The sequence below is a fragment of the Hippocampus guttulatus genome, chromosome 2 (assembly GCF_054856545.1).
Source record: "Hippocampus guttulatus isolate MCC_2025c chromosome 2, RoL_Hgut_1.0, whole genome shotgun sequence".
Lineage (NCBI taxonomy): Eukaryota > Metazoa > Chordata > Actinopteri > Syngnathiformes > Syngnathidae > Hippocampus > Hippocampus guttulatus.
The window spans coordinates 4,811,335-4,830,264 of record NC_141262.1 but is presented as its reverse complement, the minus strand read 5'-3'; the positions used below and the strand labels follow the sequence as shown (position 1 = coordinate 4,830,264).

The 18,930-nt window shown below is 42.8% G+C and overlaps 1 protein-coding gene across 3 annotated transcripts in view; it reads left to right on the top strand.

Annotated features, from left to right (window-relative positions):
- LOC147208273 (storkhead-box protein 2-like) overlaps positions 1-18,930 on the top strand; it is a 60,861-nt gene that overhangs the window by 35,436 nt on the left and 6,495 nt on the right. For 2 of the 3 annotated variants that reach the window (XM_086132262.1, XM_086132270.1), the window contains exons 2-3: positions 3,757-3,909; positions 9,989-12,380. In XM_086132262.1, the coding sequence (XP_085988388.1) occupies positions 3,757-3,909; positions 9,989-12,380 (2,545 nt within the window). Of the gene's footprint in view, positions 1-3,521; positions 3,609-3,756; positions 3,910-9,988; positions 12,381-18,930 lie in introns of those variants that run through there. The other variant, XM_086132280.1, reaches the window with a different exon arrangement.

Sequence of the window (18,930 nt, the reverse complement as noted above, 5' to 3'; positions counted from 1 at the left end):
CCTCCACTACATTAGGGGGCAGTGGCAGAGTTTGCGCAGGGGGCATTCTCAGGGAGGAAATATGACGAGGCGTATGTAGCGCTTGGCTTCAATGTGACTCCGGTGGCAGACGAGGAAAGATCGTTGTGCTTACTGTGTCTAAAATTTTTGGTAGCGGACAGCATGAAGCCAAATAAATTAAGGCGTCACTTAAAGACATTCCACCCCAATCACGCTGATAAGTTGCTTGAGCTTTTTTCAGCGAAAACGTGCCGAACATTGCCAGCAATCCTGCCGCTTTGTGACTGCTACTTCTGTAAACTAAAATACAGGTCCCGGCTACACATTGAGCAGGAGCCGAGAGTTGCTGTGTCCTGCTTCAAACCTCGCTTCGAAAAGCTGTGCATTACAAAACATGCTCATTGTAGCCATTAATCCAGACATCATCTTTGATTAAAAAAAAAAAAAAAAAAAGCACAAATTATTTTATATATTTTTGTTTTGCTGGTTAAAGTTTTTTTTTAATATTGTGCTCCTGAGATAATGTTGGTGATTGGTTTGAATGCATTATTAGTTATTGATTTTATGTAATTTTATTTTCAGTATCGTATGTTTTGACATGGTCAGTCCAAAAATATTTTTTGTTAGATTAAGGATTTAGTGTTATTTTTGAATTTCAGATGCACTTTAAATCTTTTCTGTTCCAGTTACTAAAGCTATCCTTTGTTGTAAGTTGGTCCATATTTCTTTCTTTTTTTATTCTCTTAAACATTAATAAGGATACAGTGTTATGCAAAGGTGTACTTATAACAATTTTATAGACAAATGATACTATTTATAGTCGTGCGGGGGAGGGGGGCGCGAGATGTTTTCCTCTTCCTTGGAGGGGCATGACAGAAAATAATTGAGAACCACTGGTCTATGGTGTTTTCTTGTTTAGAAGAGCAGCGTAAGAACTAAAATTAAAACAGCTGCCAAAATTAGCCTTGCTTTGCGCGCGATTTCAAATTGTCATCCTTCCATTTTCTGATTTTCTGACCCGCTTATTCTCACAAGCTGTTTTTGCGGCAGTAGGCGGGGGTACACCCAAAACTAGTTGCCAGGCAATCGCAGGGCACACACTCGATTTAGAGTGTCCCATAAACCTGCCAAGCATGTTTTTGGAACGTGGGAGGAAACCGGAGTACCGTATTTTCACGACTATAAGGCGCCATTAAAAATCTTAAATTTTCTCCAAAATGGACAGGACGCCTTATAATGCGGAGCGTCTAGTGTATGAGCCGAGTTCCAAAGCCTGACTGAGAGCACCTCTGGCCGACACGCTGTTTATATAGAGAAAAGGCGGAGTGAGTGACGACAGGCATGCGGAAGTCCGCCAATGAGTGAAGGGTGGGCGTGTAAGAGGACGGTAAAGGCACGTCCCTAGCAGGTACCAGTCGCCAATGAGTGAAGGGTGGGCGTGTAAGAGGTGAAGAGATAAACGTGAGTACATTGTAAAATGGCTAAATAAAGTACAACCGAACTCAGTTTTGCTTCCGTTGCCTTTTTAAAAATGTGTTTTTAGCGTGCGTGCATGCATGCCGTATGTTTACGCTGGCGTATGTTTTGCCATGCCTGGCTGCGCCCAATAATACAGTGCGTTTTGTGTATGTGTCAAACATAGAAATAGCACCCCTTACTGAGACTGCGCCCAACAATATAGTGCGCCGAATGGTCGTGAAAATACGGTACCCAGGGAAAACCCACACAGGAGCTGGGAGAACATGCACAGTCCACACAGGAAGGCCGTAAACAGAATCAAACCCTGCACCTTTGCACTGTGAGGCTGACACGATAACCAGTCCATCATCAGGCCGCCGCAAATTCTAATTACGTTTGCTAAATTTGATGTGAAGCAACACTATGGACCACATGGAACTAAGGACCATTGCGTCACGCTTGCCTGCCCATTAAGTGCGCATCTCGGGCGGCCATGGCTGAGCTAACAGCCCAATGGAACTGGGAATGTGGTTCATGCTCGCCTGCTATTTATTAATTTTTTCTACACATTTACTCACTCACACTCGATCTGTGCTTAGTGATGTGTTGATAACATTCGTGTATGTGTCTCTTTGTTTGTGCGTAGTAAGCAATGCTAAGCTAAGTTTAGCTTTCATTTGTTTTTACACAAATTAATTTCCATTTCCAACTTATTGACAAACACCATACAATACAGTTCAAGTCACCATGTTAGGGTAACGGTACGTTCTCACAAATGGTAGTCGGTTCTAACAACGCGCCCAGCTGCTACCATCTCATTAGGTTTACAGGTGGACTGAAGATGATCCCAGCTGATTTTGGGCAAGGGCGGGGTACACCCAAACAGGGAGAAGCTCATAGCTTGACTGCAGAATAGACGATGATGAGCAGTTTGAATAACCTGGATGCCGTAACATGATGTGACCGAAGCGGGCCAACATTTTTTTGTCGACATGTTTTTGTGGTCGACGTATCTGACTTAGTTGACATTTTTTCCGACTCGCATATAGATTGTGAATGACCTGCGAAAAACAGCTAATATTACTGTGACTTAGTTGCAATGGTCTTTTTCGCATCTGTCATCAAATCAACGTAATTTATATGATATGTTTTATACTGCCCTTTTGGCCAGAAGGTGTGCCACAATGTCGAATGAATTATCACAAAGAATGTTATTACCATGTGTTTTAATACTGTGAGTAATTTTCTTATTAAACACACACACACACACACACACACAACAGAAGTTTTGTTTCTTTTTAGAGACACTTATGGAATGAATTAAGTTTAAAAAGTCAAGGTACCAGTACCACTATATTATCTTGGGTTAAACAGGCCAATGAGTTGTTGAGATTTACCTGTATATTCATAAAATTTGTTGTGCTTTCAATTACATTTTTTCCCAGACGAATCTAAATAGATTGATGGTTTTGGCAAATAGTTCTTCATACAGTAACAGGAGGGAGGTCTGGCTCCACAATGCGACCTGACTTCTGAGATGTAAAGAGTGTAGCTTTATTCTTGAAAACAATGAAAGCCCACAGAGCTATCAGAGTATATTTGATCAGGTACATCTGATAATATCTTGTGTTCAGATCAGCTCATGAAACATGTAGGTAAGTGACTGAGTAAGTCACATAAATTGTTTATTTGGCCTCAGCCGTTTCAGGGACAGCGGTTACTACAGTGGACAGGTTATTACGTTATCAAATTACAGGGTAGGGCGGCCCGGTGGTCCAGTGCTTAGCGCGTCGACCTCATAGTGCAGGGGTACCGGTTCAATTCCAGCTCCGGCCTCCCTGTGTGGAGTTTGCATGTTCTCCCCGGGCCTCTGTGGGTTTTCTCCCGGAACTCCGGTTTCCTCCCACATTCCAAAAACATGCATTGAACATGCAGATTAACACTCAAAACTGTCCCTAGGTGTGAGTGTGAGCGTGGATGGTTGTTTGTCTGTATGTGCCCTGCGATTGGCTGGCAACCAGTTCAGGGTGTCCCCCGCCTACTGCCCGAAGACGGCTGGGATAGGCTCCAGCACCCCCCCGCGACCCTCGTGAGGATAAAGTCGATCGGAAAATGGATGGATGGATGGAAGTTACAGGGTGCATGAAAGGGTAAAACATCGAGCGCAGCAAGTCCTCCTTTGTGTCTGAACAAATGCCAGAACTCCTTTTGAACTCGTGTTTGTTAGTGCAGTAAGCGTAAATGGTTAAGTTGTAGCTGATAATTGCCTGTTAATTATTGTGACTCGTCTATTCACAGGTGATGTGTCACCCATCAGTATGTCCCCGATCAGCCAGTCCCAGTTCATACCTCTGGGAGAAGTACTGGTATTGGCTATCTCTGCTATGAACTCTGCGCACAAGCCTGTCACCCAGGAGGCCCTAACGGAACACCTGCAGACATGTTTTCCAGGTAACACCACTTTACATAAGGTAAAACCCAGATCATTCCCGCTGATATCAAAATGTTACGTTAGTGTAGGAATAAAATTGTGATCCTTAGTTGTCATTGCCTTTTCCTATCCATATACTGTATATTAAAGGCAGAATTCCACCAAGTGACACTGTTCAGAATGGTTTGTCACAGTCTGGTATGCGAGGCTGAGAGCTGTGAGCTCGACTTTACATTGCTTTAGAGCAGGTGTGTCCCCCCCCCCCCCCAAAAAAAAATAAAGTAGATACAATAGTTTGTGAAAAGGAAGTCCCTGCCTACCTTAATAGAGACCTGACGCGGATGCACTTTTGCAGCGTGTTAACTGCAGAAACTATCGTACGTACGTGCACCGTTTTCAAATGCTTCTCCTGGCGCTCCAGATTCCCATTCTTTGCCAGTGCCATTGGTAAATTGCAGATGAAACAAACTTTGAATGAGAAAAAAAATGATAATAAAAAATTAGATGGCGCAACAGCTTTGATTGCAAGCTGCAATTGCAGACTGCTGACCGCTAACAACTTCTGGTGATGCAGATCATGCGCCACTGTAGGTTAAAGGTGACCTCCTTTTTTAAATTATTCATCCATTTTCCGATCCGCTTTATCCTCACAAGGCTCGCGGATGGGTGCTGCAGGGCACACACAGACAAACAACCATCCACGCTCACACTCACACCTAGGGACAATTTCGAGTGTTCAATCAGCCTGTCATGCATGTTTTTGGAAAAAAGGGCCACCCCTTTTTGTAATTAAAAATTTTAAAATACTTTTTGTGTGAAAGTGAAACAGTGCACACCACATCCTAACACAAAAATATATATTTATACACGCACACAGAAACACTTATTAATACTCAACAGCACAACAAATGTTGAACAACATAAAGTACAGTGAAACTCCTCGACCACGAAAACATGTTTGCAGCAAGAAATTTTTCACAACAGGGGACTTTTCACTATAGCAAATTTTATCTCAGATGTAAACACACACACACACACAAAACGTATATGTGTACTCTTTATTTGTATTCCAATAGTGCATACGTATCAGCATACACTTATTTGACACTTCATATAACCAGTGTAGAAAGAAAAAAACGGGAAAGAAATTGCGAAATTTACGTTCCGCATTCACTTTCACTTACATCAATTTCTTGCATAATGTCTTTACTGTGCTTCCTCCATCTTTCATTTTGATCACTTTTACCCTGTTTTCAAGCGTCAGAGCTCTTCTTTTCTTAACTCCTTGGCACGCAAAGGTCCGTTATTTAGCCATTTTAGCAATGCAACGTTTGTGCTGCGTCTGAAACTAAGGACCTCAGACGCAGCACTCAAGTCAGTGCTGCGTCTGACCTGAGTGTTGCTCGTCTGCGTCTGACCTCAGGAAGATGCGTTGCAGTCATTCGCCACCATGCTCGTTCAACATAAATGCACAATGTGGGCAGTTTTTTGCTCTCTCTCAATTTGTTTATCTGTTTCAGTGTGTTTGTATTGTTTTAAAGTGTGTTGAATGACCTTTTAAAAAAAAAAGTAAATTCCACGAATGTTATAAAAACATGTCTAGGGTGTATTTCAAAAAAAAGGGTATTTATTATTATTTTGTGAGCTTTCATTTATCACGGAGGGGGAATTGCTGAAATTATTAAAAATCAAATTAGAGGCATAAGATGGGGCCACAGAGGGATGATTGCTCAAAGGATTGCTTTAATAATATTCATACAGACAGCTTGAACATATACGGAATGACAAAAGATGGTTTTTTTTCCCCCTGCAAACTCCTCTAAGTTGTCTTGAAATGTCCAGTGTCTTCATTACTTTCCATTTGACGACAGTATTTCAAAGGTTTCATCAACAGAAAATCCTTTCTTTCCTCCATTACATAAACATTTTGACTAGCTTCATAATGTGGAACATTAGATTGTCCTTCTGCAAGATTTCCACCTGATAGTGGCGAAATGCACAAAAAATATTTTTTAAATAAATAAATAAAATAATAGTCATGTGAAATACAGTGTAGGCATTAAATCGAAATTCATCACTTGGATGTGCAGTGTAAAGGGAACCAAAGAGGCCTTTTTTTTAAAAATGAGAACCAAGATTTTTTTTGTTTCATTTTTGTTTTTCTCTTTTTCTGTTGCCATGCCACATATCCGAAATGTTCCCCTTGGGAACGAAAAAAAAAAAGCCAAAACAGAATTCTGTCATTTGAACCATGAAGTGTCAATCAAGCCAAAGCAACCATTTTACATTTATTCAGTGCACTCATTATTTCTGTGCAGTTTTAGAGATTTGTCACTGAAAATCTAAGCACATTTTCAGACACAAATGTACACACAGTTAGGAGCAGACGAGCGCACATACACACACGAACACACACAGTCTGAGTCTGTAAGCATGTGTGTGAGAGCGCTGGGTTTTCCTCGTTAGTGAATTTGCATCATGTTACCAAAGCAACTGCATTTGCATGATGTAATGAAAGGCAACATAAAAAAGCCAAACACACGTGCACACGCACCCATGGACACACACACATGCAAACACATTGCTGTCTGTCTAGCAGCTGGCATTGGGTTGACAATAGTATTTGAGTCGTTTCCTCAGACTGATTTCACAATTCTGACATGTGATCATGATAATTACCAGAAGGTAATGTTTGATTGACAGCGGTAAAATCTAGGTACTGTATGAGATTATTTTATAATGTGTGACATTTACTAAACGCGTTAATCTGATATTCAGTTCAAGTACAGATAGTTGGTTTCATATACCATACAGAGTGTATGAACATTTTCATGACTTGAAATAATGTAAAATGTAATTACCCTCCAAATGAATATTATTAAGGTGAGGCACAATTTCATCTCATGCCGATTTACCCACAAAACGAAGTGTTCGGATGTGTACAATTGTCTTATTTGTACTTGTATTTGTTTTGTACTTTTATCCGTGTGTGTGTGTGTGTGTGTGTCTGTGTGTGCGTGTGTGTGAGTGTGCGCGCAGATCAATTGTTGGGAGGTGAACATTTTATCGTGACGTCTTTCGGGAAATGAATGCAAACTGTTGAAGAGTTGGTGTGTGCGTGTGTGTGCCCAGTTTCATGCATGCATACTGCACTGCAGCAGCTTGTCTGTGTGCATCAAGTTGCATCATCCTGCCTGGGCCAAAAGGCTGCTGTGATGTAAGTGTCAGTAATACCGGCAGACTGATAAAGGGAGAGAGAGCGGAGATAGTGAGAGAGATGAAGAAGTTAGAGGGGTGGGGGGGAGCAAGCGATTTGGGCTTGACTATTCGGGTAGGAGCAGTATGGCCTATAAATAATATTGCCATCAGACATTTCAATTGTCGGGTTTTAGCACTGACCAGCAATCGTGAGTCTGAAGGGCCTGGGAAGTTTACACACACACACACACACACACACACACACACACACACACACACACACACATATATATATATATATATATATATATATATATATATATATATATATATATATATATATATATATATATATAGCAGCACAAAGAAGTTGGACAAAAAAACCCACACACACACACACAAAATCACTGAAAGCTTGTCAGCCACGACACTGCTATGAAATGCAGACAAAATACAGTTGGAAATCAATTTTGACAGATTAGTTGAACAGAAAAGGCTTTGTACACCACTATAAAAAATCTTGCTCTCCCTTGTTCGAATGCTGTGTTTTGTAATATGAAAACAATTGATGAATATAAATCTGTTTTTTAATTTTATTTATTTTTTCATGTGACCTTCAACCGATCTGACTCAATGTCAGAGATTTTCTCGGACAAAGTTAAAGAAATGACTCGGCACACAGGAAAATTGTCTTCAATATCAGCGGTAGTGGGTCTCTGAGAGCGAACGACGGTTTAGTTGCTCTGATGATCACACACTTGGCTCCCTCTCCGCCGGTTCGAACTTTTATTGCAAAATACAAGGAAGACACTGCCCCCGAGATTTGCATACCGCGCCCCCCTCGGTAGTGATCTGATCTACCCGAATACACAAGTCACAGACTTTGCTGATGACAAATGTCCACCTGGGCGCGACAGCTGTTCCCAAACTGTCTTTTGGTATTCAACAACTCTTTGTTCCCAATTTGTTTATTCCCACTCTGTGATTGAATCTAGCCTTCTTCCATCCTTCTTCCTCTCTTGCTTTGACGTGATTGCTCAAGAAAAGGCCCTCCGCCCAAACGGCCGACACCTCTGCGCTGAGTATGTCCAGACATGCCCAAATTAACCGAAACTTTAAACATGATACAATTTTGTTCATAGATTTCTCTATCACTCAATTGAAAAAATATTCTTTTCAAGAGAAAATAAACTTTTCAAAGTCAAAATAAACAACTAAGTTAGTAGTTGCTCAGTTGTGCACACAGACTTAGAACCTCTTAAATAAACTGAATTAAACAGTCTCATTCAAACACATGATAAATGGGATACAGCACACACCTGGAAGTGATTCGCAGTAGCCTTTCCTTGACTTTTTTGGGGCCTTTTTTCCCCAGCAGCCTGAAGGGTTTTGTGCGCTAACCATGACTGGTTTTGGGAAATTGTGGACTTGGTTTTAAGATAAGATAAGATATCCTTTATTTGTCCCACACTGGGGAAATTTACAGCCTCCAGCAGCAAGAATGTAGGTAGAAAGAAGAAAAAAAACCACACAAGTTCACATAAGTTCCTTCTTGTTGAAGAGCGCCAGCTAAAGACATCCCCCAAAGCATCATGTTGCCACCACAATAAGATAAAATAAGATAAGAAAACCTTTATTAGTCTCGCAATGGAGAAATTCCCAATTCACAGCAGCAAAGTTATGAAAGGAAGAAGTAGAACAACAAAATATAGGAGCTGCTGGAAAGGGAGCCACTCTCGCTGCGCCATTTTGAAGTCAAAATAACAAAAATAACACAACACAACACAACACATAGGACACAGACAGTCGTGCAATCTTCACCACTTTTCTGCATACATTTTGTTGTCTGAAGCAGTTATAGATGAAAGAGGAGAGGATCAAAGTGTCCTTTCACCAGTGGATCAGAGACGTCATGCTGAAAATGTGCACAAGTCTGCTACAAGCTAAGTTTTGAAAGCAAACACGAAGCTGTAGCGTCCATTGACGAAAAGAGATTAGTTCACTTCTCCTGTCCCACGTAATCCGCTTCAAACTCCAAGCCGCGACTCCCAGTTCCAAATCCGCATCGGCGCTCCGCGCTAACGCTCCTTTCTTCTCATCGTCGGCTCCTCAAGCCTTACATCCATCCAGCCGCAGACCGTTCAATAGCACCGATCTCTCCGCTGAACAAAGCTGGGCTGTGAAAAATGCTGCCCATTCCAGGCGCAAGACACAAGCGCCCCGGGACTGTTCAGCAACGACAGTCAAATGGCGCCGACATTCCTCCCAGTCAAAAACAGTGCTGGTATACCCATGCTGCCGAGAAGGCGCAACCACCAAGCACAGAGTCTCCTCCTTGATGAATGTCGTGGCCAAAAAATGCTGAAAAAAGTCCACATCAGGTCCACACAACGTAACAACAAACACAAAGTGACAAAACAAACACAAAAACAACAACAACAAAAAGCAAGGCTCATGAGAGCACTTGCCGACGGCTGCCTACTCGGGCGCCATCTTGACTTCAAAGCGACTTGACTACAATACTTGTAGGTATTGTGTTCTTTTGGTGATGAGTGGGGTTTAGTTATGTGTTGTGGCCAAGAAAATATAGGAAAATTAAAAAAATAAAAGAAAATAGGTGTTATTTAAAATAAACAAAAAACAAAAAAAAAACATCACGCCGAAAGTCATCTCGGCTTGGGTAGGCTGCAGGTTATTTGTGACCCGAATGAGGACAAGCGTCATCGGAACTTGATCCATACCAACGAAAATGAGATGAAATTCATTTCCCACTCCGCTCTTTGTTTGTTGCACCGACTCAAAAGCAAACCGTGCAAGTGCAATACAATGAAAAGGCCCTAATAATCTGATTAGTGTGACTTGCCCCTTTTCCAACTAATTCTTGTTTCAACCTTGTCTCAGGTGTTCCCACCCCAACGGAGGAGGTCCTGCACCACACACTTAACATGTTGGTCCGTGAACGCAAGATCTACCCGACACCTGACGGATATTTTATCGTAACTCCTCAAACCTACTTCATCACTCCAAGTCTAATCCGAACTAGCTCCAAGTGGTACCACTTAGATGAGCGATCCGCTGACCGGCACCAACAGCCGCAACATCAGAATCAGCAGCAGAATCAGCAGACTCAGTGTACCTCTCCTCTCTCTGGCACCATCACCCCATCCACTTCTGGCGGCGTGCGAGATCGAAGTCACCCGAAATCCAACCCGAACCACGGGGTGGGAGGCGGAGTTGTGGATTCCTTTTTCAACAACACCTACCGTGGAGACGACCCCCCCAGTCACCACACAACTCTGCAGCTCAGATCCCCCAAAGACCACCGGGAGGCATATTCGTCCCCGCACTCTCCACAGTCGCCTCCTCAGCCAGCGGGAGGCAACGCCGAAAAGAGCCGCAGCACCCTCGGGTTCCCCTTCAAGACGGACACGCTCACAAAGCATCGTGGAGGAGGAGGAGGAGGTGGAGGAGGGGCTGGTGAGCTCGAGAAGCAGCCAGGAAGTGGTACAGCGAGTCGTAAGTTTGGATTGAAGCTGTTCCGTCTGAGCTTTAAGAAGGACAAGACCAAGCAACTGGCCACCTTCTCTGCACAGTTCCCCCCCGAGGAGTGGCCCCTTCGTGATGAAGAGACACCCAGCCAGCTCCCGCGTCACATAGAGATGGAGATTATCCGCAGAATCAACCCCGATCTCACCGTGGAGAACCTTGCCCGGCATACGGCAGTCATGAAGCGCCTTGAGGAGGAGCGTGCACAGAGGAGCAAGGCATCATCAGCCAATCACAGTTCAAGGAGCAGAAGGAGTGGGGGAAGACATAGGAAGCAATCTCAGACCAAACTTAGCCGCTCGCATAGTAAGACAAGGGTGGCTCGGGGTGAGCAGAGCGAGAGTTCCCATTTGGAACCAACGGACAGGGACTATAGAGCTTACTCATCATCACTGGCTCGGTCACCGAGGGAACATGCCCTGGCCATGGAGCGCCAGCGGACGCGTCTTCATCTGGCACATAGCAACCCGAACATCCTTGACTCCTCCCACCTACCTGTCACACCAGAATGGGACGTGTCCGGAGAGCTCGCCAAACGACGGACAGAAATGCCTTTCCCCGAGCCGAGCCACGGACCATCGGCGCACCACTCAAAAGTCCACCGCTCACACTCACACACGCAGGAGAGGAAGTCGAGGAATGAACGCAGTGACAAAGCCAAGGAACGCTCCAGATCTATGGAAAATTCTAAAGGACCTCTTGGAGCCGGCTTAATTGGACCACCGGGTTACTACGATGATCGAAGCCGTTACTACACCGACGACGGAACCTTACGAGCTAATCAGAGCTCTTGTCACTACCCTCATGCCACTCCCCCCTTGGCCAAGCAGCCTGGGGAATCGCTCCTATTAGATGGCGGCAGGAGTTTAGAGAAATGTAAGAGTCGGGACAGTCTGCCAGCGTACTCTCCTAAACCACAGCACAACTCCGTCCCTCCCGATGGCTACTTCCAGTGCTCGGGTTCGTCTGAGGCTGTGCTCACAGCTCCAAGCCCGCTGGGAACTCTTGGCAAAAGTAGCCAGGATGGGTTGAAATTGGTCTTCGCCGACAGGCAAACAGAAAGGCAAACGCCACATCCTCCAGAAATGAAGGAAGACTTTTCCAAAGTGGGACCTAAAGGTGGCAGCCTGCCTCCAATACCTCTCTCGACGCCAGATCCTCCCGTTTCGAATGCGCGACCTCCCCACGGTGCCTCCTGTGGTCAAGAAAAACGTAAGGAGATTTTTAGTAAAGATACACTCTTCAAACCACCTCCTAGCCTTCCGTTGCCAGGATACAGCTCCTTGAGGAAAACCCCTGTCCTTGCCTCCAACATTCTGTCTTCATCCTGCGATGCACTTGATTCCCAGGAGGCCTTCGATGCGCCCAAACCTCTGGTTGCGACTCCCTCTGTTCCCATACAAGGGAGTGAACCCACAACCAGTGCTGCAGAGGCCTCCTTTGACTATTACAATGTTTCAGATGACGACGAAATTGAGGAGGGAGGAACTAAAAGTCGAGGGGAGGACGGCAAAACTGGCGGAGGTGGTGTTGGAATAGGAGGCGGTGGAGCAGGCACCATGCAGTGGCTCTTGGAGCGAGAGAAGGAGAGGGATCTACAGAGAAGGTTTGAAAGAACCCTCACCTTCCCTGGTGCTAAAGAGAACCTTCCGGAACCCAGTCAGAATCACCAGTCGGCGCACTCTGCCAGACTGGACAGTATGGACTCCAGCTCAGTGACTGTTGACAGCGGATTCAATTCGCCAAGGTAAATGTTGGCATGTGTGCCAGCACTTGTACATGCAGTAACATTGTTTTCTGATTATGCCATTGGAATAGCCACACATTTATACAGTGGAACCTCGAGTTATGAGCGTCCTTCTTTATGAACAATTTTTTGAATAGAAAAATTTCCATTATTTACGAAATGCAAAGGGTTTCGTCATAGACGAAAGGATGGATCTGTGCTGCACAACCATCATTGGAAACATGCATAACTGATAAGTCGTTTTATCCTTGTGTGGCCTGAAATCCATTGCATACGTAGACGGAGGTTCTGCCTCCGCATCCTCAGTCAGCTAATCATAAATGATTGACGCGGTAGACTCATGGAAAGCTCAAATAATTTAATTTTTGTCATTATCTATGTCAAATTATTGAACTGTAGCGTATATTGAATTCGGAAACGAGTGGTTAATGTCACTGTAATCATGTCAAATTAGCCGCCCGTGCATGTTATTGCACGGCGGAAGTTCCGACTACATACAATACATTGCCCCAACAGTAGATGCCAGCAGCAGCTGTGTTTTTATGAACGGACGTGGGAGGAGGTCCCACGTTGAACTTTGGCAAAACAAGTAAACAAAGCGCTTCACAGTCAAAATGGCTCCTGAGAAAAGGGAAACTGCGAAAGCGCTTATCATAGATGAGCAGAAAGATCTGTGCTCTTCTTCTCGCATTGTATAACCAGCCTCTGCATCACGCAAGGCAAGGTGGACACCCGGACTGTGTTGATGTTGTTGTTTTGGTATTTATGAGGCTGACGAATGTGAGAGCTCACTGGTGATAGTGTGGGCAGCGCAACCAAAAATGATCAGAAGTAATGTGTAGCAAATTAAAGGCCCACCTCCACCCCTGAAAATATCACGATTAGCCTTTCCATGGCTATGAGGGCTCTATAACATTTTTTAAAAACCCAAAAACATTGTTGTCTCGTTATGGTTCATGCAATGTGCATATGGCAGAGACATGCAATAATTTCATACTTTGAGAATTATCTGACTTTGAATCAGATGCAACATCAAATTTGTATCGCCATCCAATAGGAGAACAGTAAATAGGGACATGTATACAGTGTGTGCATATATAATCCCCTTTCCCACCAAAAGTTCCAGGAACATTTATTTCCAGGAAACACAAAGCTCCTGTGGACCAAGTGGTTTGCAACTCATAGTTTTTGGTAGTTCAAGCAAATGAGACGGATGCTGTATTCAGGGGGGAATTGTTGTGTTACTTGGTCACTCATTACTGACACCCGATGGCTTTTAAACATCATTGCGGTTAACAGAAAATACTTCAGTGACCTTTAAAGGGTCATTGTGTAGAGATTTTGCATTATATACTGTATACAGTATATATATATATTAGAGCTGTCAAACTATCAAAATATTTAATCAAATTAAAAATGCAAATGTCATAATTAACTCTAATTAACTCAAAATTAATCGTGATTACTCACACATTTTTTTATCGTTTCTGAATTTCCTTTTATATTTTTTTGTCCTATTTTTTCTCGTTTTAATGCTCTCATCAAAATGGAATCATGGATCAGTTTTCTACATGCAAAATGCAAATATTTACTAAAACAACAATTTCGATTTTCAATTTTACATGAACATTTTTCACTTGGAGCAGTTATTCACACATAATCTCTCACACAATATTACTGTCTATCAACAACAGTGAAAGAAAATATTTTGCCACACAACAGCTCCTTTAACAGCTCTTTTTAGGGAATCAAAACAGAGCAATATAAAATTATAAAGCGCACATCTAAGGTAAACTAGTACTCAGCCTGTAGTGGATTTAAGCCATGGTTGCATATTTCGTTTTTCTCAAGTTTGCTTTGAACACAGCAGTCAGGCTATGTTGATTCTGTTGGTCCTTCTTGCGCGGAAGTCTCTCTATGGTTTTGTGTAGACATCATTTCGGACGACTACACTTGTTTCGAGGCACAACACAACACTGGAGAAGTTTTATTTTCAGTGTGTTCGCTACGACTGCCCCGCTGAACTCTCGACGTGCCTCAGCTCACAGTCACTGTCAGACGAACACAGAGAAGCTCCACCCCCATTATTTATATGGACACGGAACACGGTAAGCTTCCACACAAAATAGTTCCAAACAAGTAACAATCGCGTCAGTGGCATACATCATACGCAACAGGCTACCTGCTCTTGATTCACCAGAGGCTCATCAACCTAGTCTCTTATTTCTCTCCCGAAACAGTGTCTTCTCCCGCTTGGTGTACCTTAGCCTTCTCCGCTACGTACAATCTCTGTACACAGCTTGTAATGGAGGCTCTCGCTGGCAATCCGTAATGGAGTTCTTCGATGCAATGTGAATAATTTCAGCTTGAGTCGAGCTGTGGACAATGTTGACAGGCTTGCATGCAGTAGCCATACATTTAGCTATGGCTTCAGCAAATTTGTTCTTCGTCGTGTCATCCATTTTCTTCGCTTCGAAATTGATCCATAGCTGTCTGTCTTAGACGAGGGGGCGTAGTACTCACATCAGCTGTGTGCTTGGCCATTAAGTGGTATTTCAGACTCAACGTGCTATGATGATAGCTCAGTTTACGACTGCAAAACATCCAAGTAACTTTGGTCTTGTCAGTGCAACAATCTGGCAACTTTTAAAAGTAAACTTTCCATTCATAAACTCTTTAAGTTATCCGTTTTCGGTGTGTCGCGCTGCCGTGGCAGGCAAAACAGACATGGGCGGGGACTTCTGCAGAGCGCTTGTTGTTTTGTTTCTGGTTTATTTATAGAGCAACGTACAGGTAAATCCGCTGTGACGTGTGCCGCGTTAATCTCGCGAGAAAATTTTTTATCACGTTAAAATTCATTTAAATGTAATTAACGATAAAAACACGCTAAACTGACAGCTCTAATATATATATATATATATATTTCCATTGTTAATTCAAACAACATGCCTGCCTGCTGGTTGCATCTGTAATTGGCCCGAAGTTCACGTAATTTATGATGAGCGATGAAAGTTATTTTGAATTAAAAAGATGTTAGAATTAAATAAATAAGACATTTACTGTAACTACTTTGTTTTTTGTGCATAACTGAAGTGTTTTGGGAACTTAAAAAGAAAAAAAAAACGACATGAACGCTATTACTTTGTGATTGGTCGAGGGCACGGAAGCAGTACTTGTGCCTGTCGCTGCAAAGTCTCCTCAGCTTTCGTGACACAATTCAAGGCTAAAAATAGATTCACTTCTGGGCTACGTATACATTATGGCAGCACAAAACGACCCCAAAGTGACCGAGCTTGTTTCCTGTAATGTCTTGTTTCGCGGATCCGATCAATAAGATAAGATAAGATAAGAAAACCTTTATTAGTCTTGCAATGGAGAAATTCCCGATTCACAGCAGCAAAGTTATGAAAGGAAGAATGATGTCCTTGATAGATTGCGCAAGATATAACATTACACTCAAGCAGCGATTTTGCATGAAATGCAAAATATCGATCATTTTCTGCCAGAAGCCAGGGTATTATGCCAGTGCCATATCTGATTACTGGCAGGGCGTCGGTGGTAATGGCCTCGATCTTATTCTGCCGCTCAACTGACGATTCAGGACCTGCCCCACCCTTCTTTGGTATTTGACTGTGGCCACCCTTCAAGCTGTTTCCTCATGGTATCTATTTGCCTGTGGAATTCCAAAGTATGAAGGACAGCTACAAGTCCCTCACATCTGCTACTCTGCCCTCCGGTAGTTCAATCCCTTCGGTTGTGATTATCTTCTGTCGCCTGGATATCATTTGCCCCAACTTTCCATCCGAATGGCATTCCGATGTCATTGCTGTACAGTGATCCCTCGCTACTTCGCGATTCACTCGTCGCGGTTTCAGTGCATCACGGATTTTTCAAAGAGCGAGAGGCAGCGAAAGTCAGCAAAACAACAGCGAGTCACGTAGAGCAACATATACAGTACATGTTTACATTTCCTGTGTTTTGTTATTTGTACACTAACCTAAGTTATACATCTTATACATGTGTATACTGTATATATATATATATATATATATATATATATATATATTAGTATATAACATTAAGTAAAGTTAATTCCGACAAACATTTACTTCTACATGCATGTATACCATTAAATTCGGCCTGATAAATATATATATACAGCAGTGGGGGACAGCGCATCTCCTTGGAATATGCCACATTTGATATTCAGCTGTGCAACTGGCTTTGATCATCACATCAAATCTTTTCAGTAACACACTTTTCTTTTTTTTATGATTTCATGCCCTTTTTGTCGTAACAACCCCTGCTTTATATCAACGGACAAAAACAAAATAGCATTTAAAACAAATTCAAAGTGGAATAACTGTTGTATTGTATTAGGGCATTTGATAGGTAAATCATTCATAACATCACTGATATTCATGCATTTATATTTTGGCAGTGCTTTCAAAAAACACACTTAACCCTCAAGAGACCATAAATGGCCACCATTATGTAAGTGTTGAAATAATACAATAACGTTTTTTTTTTCAGTAACCACTGACCTAGCTGTAGATATAAAGTTGCTTTTCTTTTGTTTCTTTTTTATGTTTTGATTCCTTTTTATCATAGCAACTGCAGATTTCATCAACAGATGAACACAAAATACGTAATATTCAAAAAAATAATAAGTGGAATCATTGAGCTGATTATATTAGGGCGAGGGTCGGCAACCCGCAGCTCTGAATAGGGTCATTGGTAGCTCAGAAAAATCAAAACATTGCTGATTTGAATGCATTTTTATTTTTGGAGTAATGGGAATTCATCCATCCATCCATTTTTCGATCCGCTTTATCCTCACAAGAGTCGCGGGCGCGCTGTCGGCGGGGGGACACCCTGAATTGGTTGCCATCCAATCGCAGGGCACACTCACACCCAGAGATAATTTAGAGCAGGGGTCCCCAACCGCCGGTCCGCGGACCGGTACCGGTCCGCAGGGCATTTGGTGCCAGGCCGCACAGAAAGAACTTGCCCTAATTCCATTTTATTTATTTCGGAATACAAAAGATGTTTTATTTTGAAAAATTACCGGATTCTCCGTTACATCCGTCTCTGTCACGCTTGACATGCGTCAAACCACGCTTCTGCGTCACGTGACCGATTACGCAAAAAAAAAAAAAAAAGACTTTAAAAAATTGGTGAAAAAAACTGCTGGAGATCGCAAATGACGGCGGCCTTAAAAGTACGTTCGAGACAACTGGATTAAAGTTATGGCTGAATATTCTGATATCGCCACAATAGCACTGTTGCTATTTCCGACATGCTACCTGTGTAAGGCGGGGGTTTTCTGCAGCAACGGCGACTAAAACAAAATTACGAAGTAGACTGGACATAAAACACACACTTGAGGTGTCATTGTCTCCTATTACCACGAGATGGGACCGTCTGGTTGCAGAAAATCAAGCTCGGGGCTGTGGTGAGTCGTCATTTTCATGCACTTTGAATTTGCATTGTATCGTATTTTCAATGCATTAAACATTACCATCGCGATCAGAGTGTTGCGGCCAGATTATACGCTCCTTGTGTTTATTGTTATTATATTTCGAAAACGCCACAGTTTTCATGCAGCGCATAGCATAGTATTTTTTGGTATTATTTCCGCCACAACTTAAATGCCGGTCCCTGAAAGTATTGTCTGACATCAACCGGTCCGTGGGGCAAAAAAGGTTGGGGACCCCTGATTTAGAGTGTTTCATTAACCTGCCACGTATGTTTTTGGTACCCTGAGAAAACCGCCGCAGGCACAGGGAGAACATGCAAACTCCTCACAGGAAGGCCAGAGCCGAATTGAACCCTGCACCTCTGCACTGTGATGCCGACGCGCGAACCAGTCGACCACCGAGCGAGCCGGCAATGGCAGTTTATTCAGAAAACTCAAACTCAAGCTCTTGGGGACGCAAAATGGACCTGCTCATAAAAGTGTTGAAATATCAAATGTATTCACATGTTTTTCTTTTACATTGAAAACTGCCTATCTTTTCAATAACTTTAGACTATACTCTAAATGAACAAAGGTTTTATTTTTTTGGTGAATTACAGTCACGATAAGTCTAATAACTCATAACCTTGATTTTGAAGCCATGATTTTATTTCCAAAAAAAGAGATAAATGGCTAGACGCAAAACATGCGGTGTTCTAGATCTAAATTAGTTGAGGATGAGGTCCGTACAGCCTTGAATAGGTCAAAAATTCACAAGACCGATTTAGATTTTAAGGAAAACAAAGAGTTTTAAGCACAAAAACGAGCACAGTGTAACCAAACCGGCACTACCTACCGACCTGCTCCACTTGTAACTGAACACAAAAGATTGACCACCGAGCATCGATTCCACTGAGTTGATTTTTACAACTAAGCCACAGACCAGTGCGATGTGCATTTTGCATGGAAGTCATACGTGTGCTGTCCAGCAGCGGCTACTTATGTCTACTTTAGACCCTTTCTTCCTTCCCCAAGATGATGTGCAAACTATCCTCAAAATGAGGATAGTTCGAGCATGTTTTTTTTCCCTCT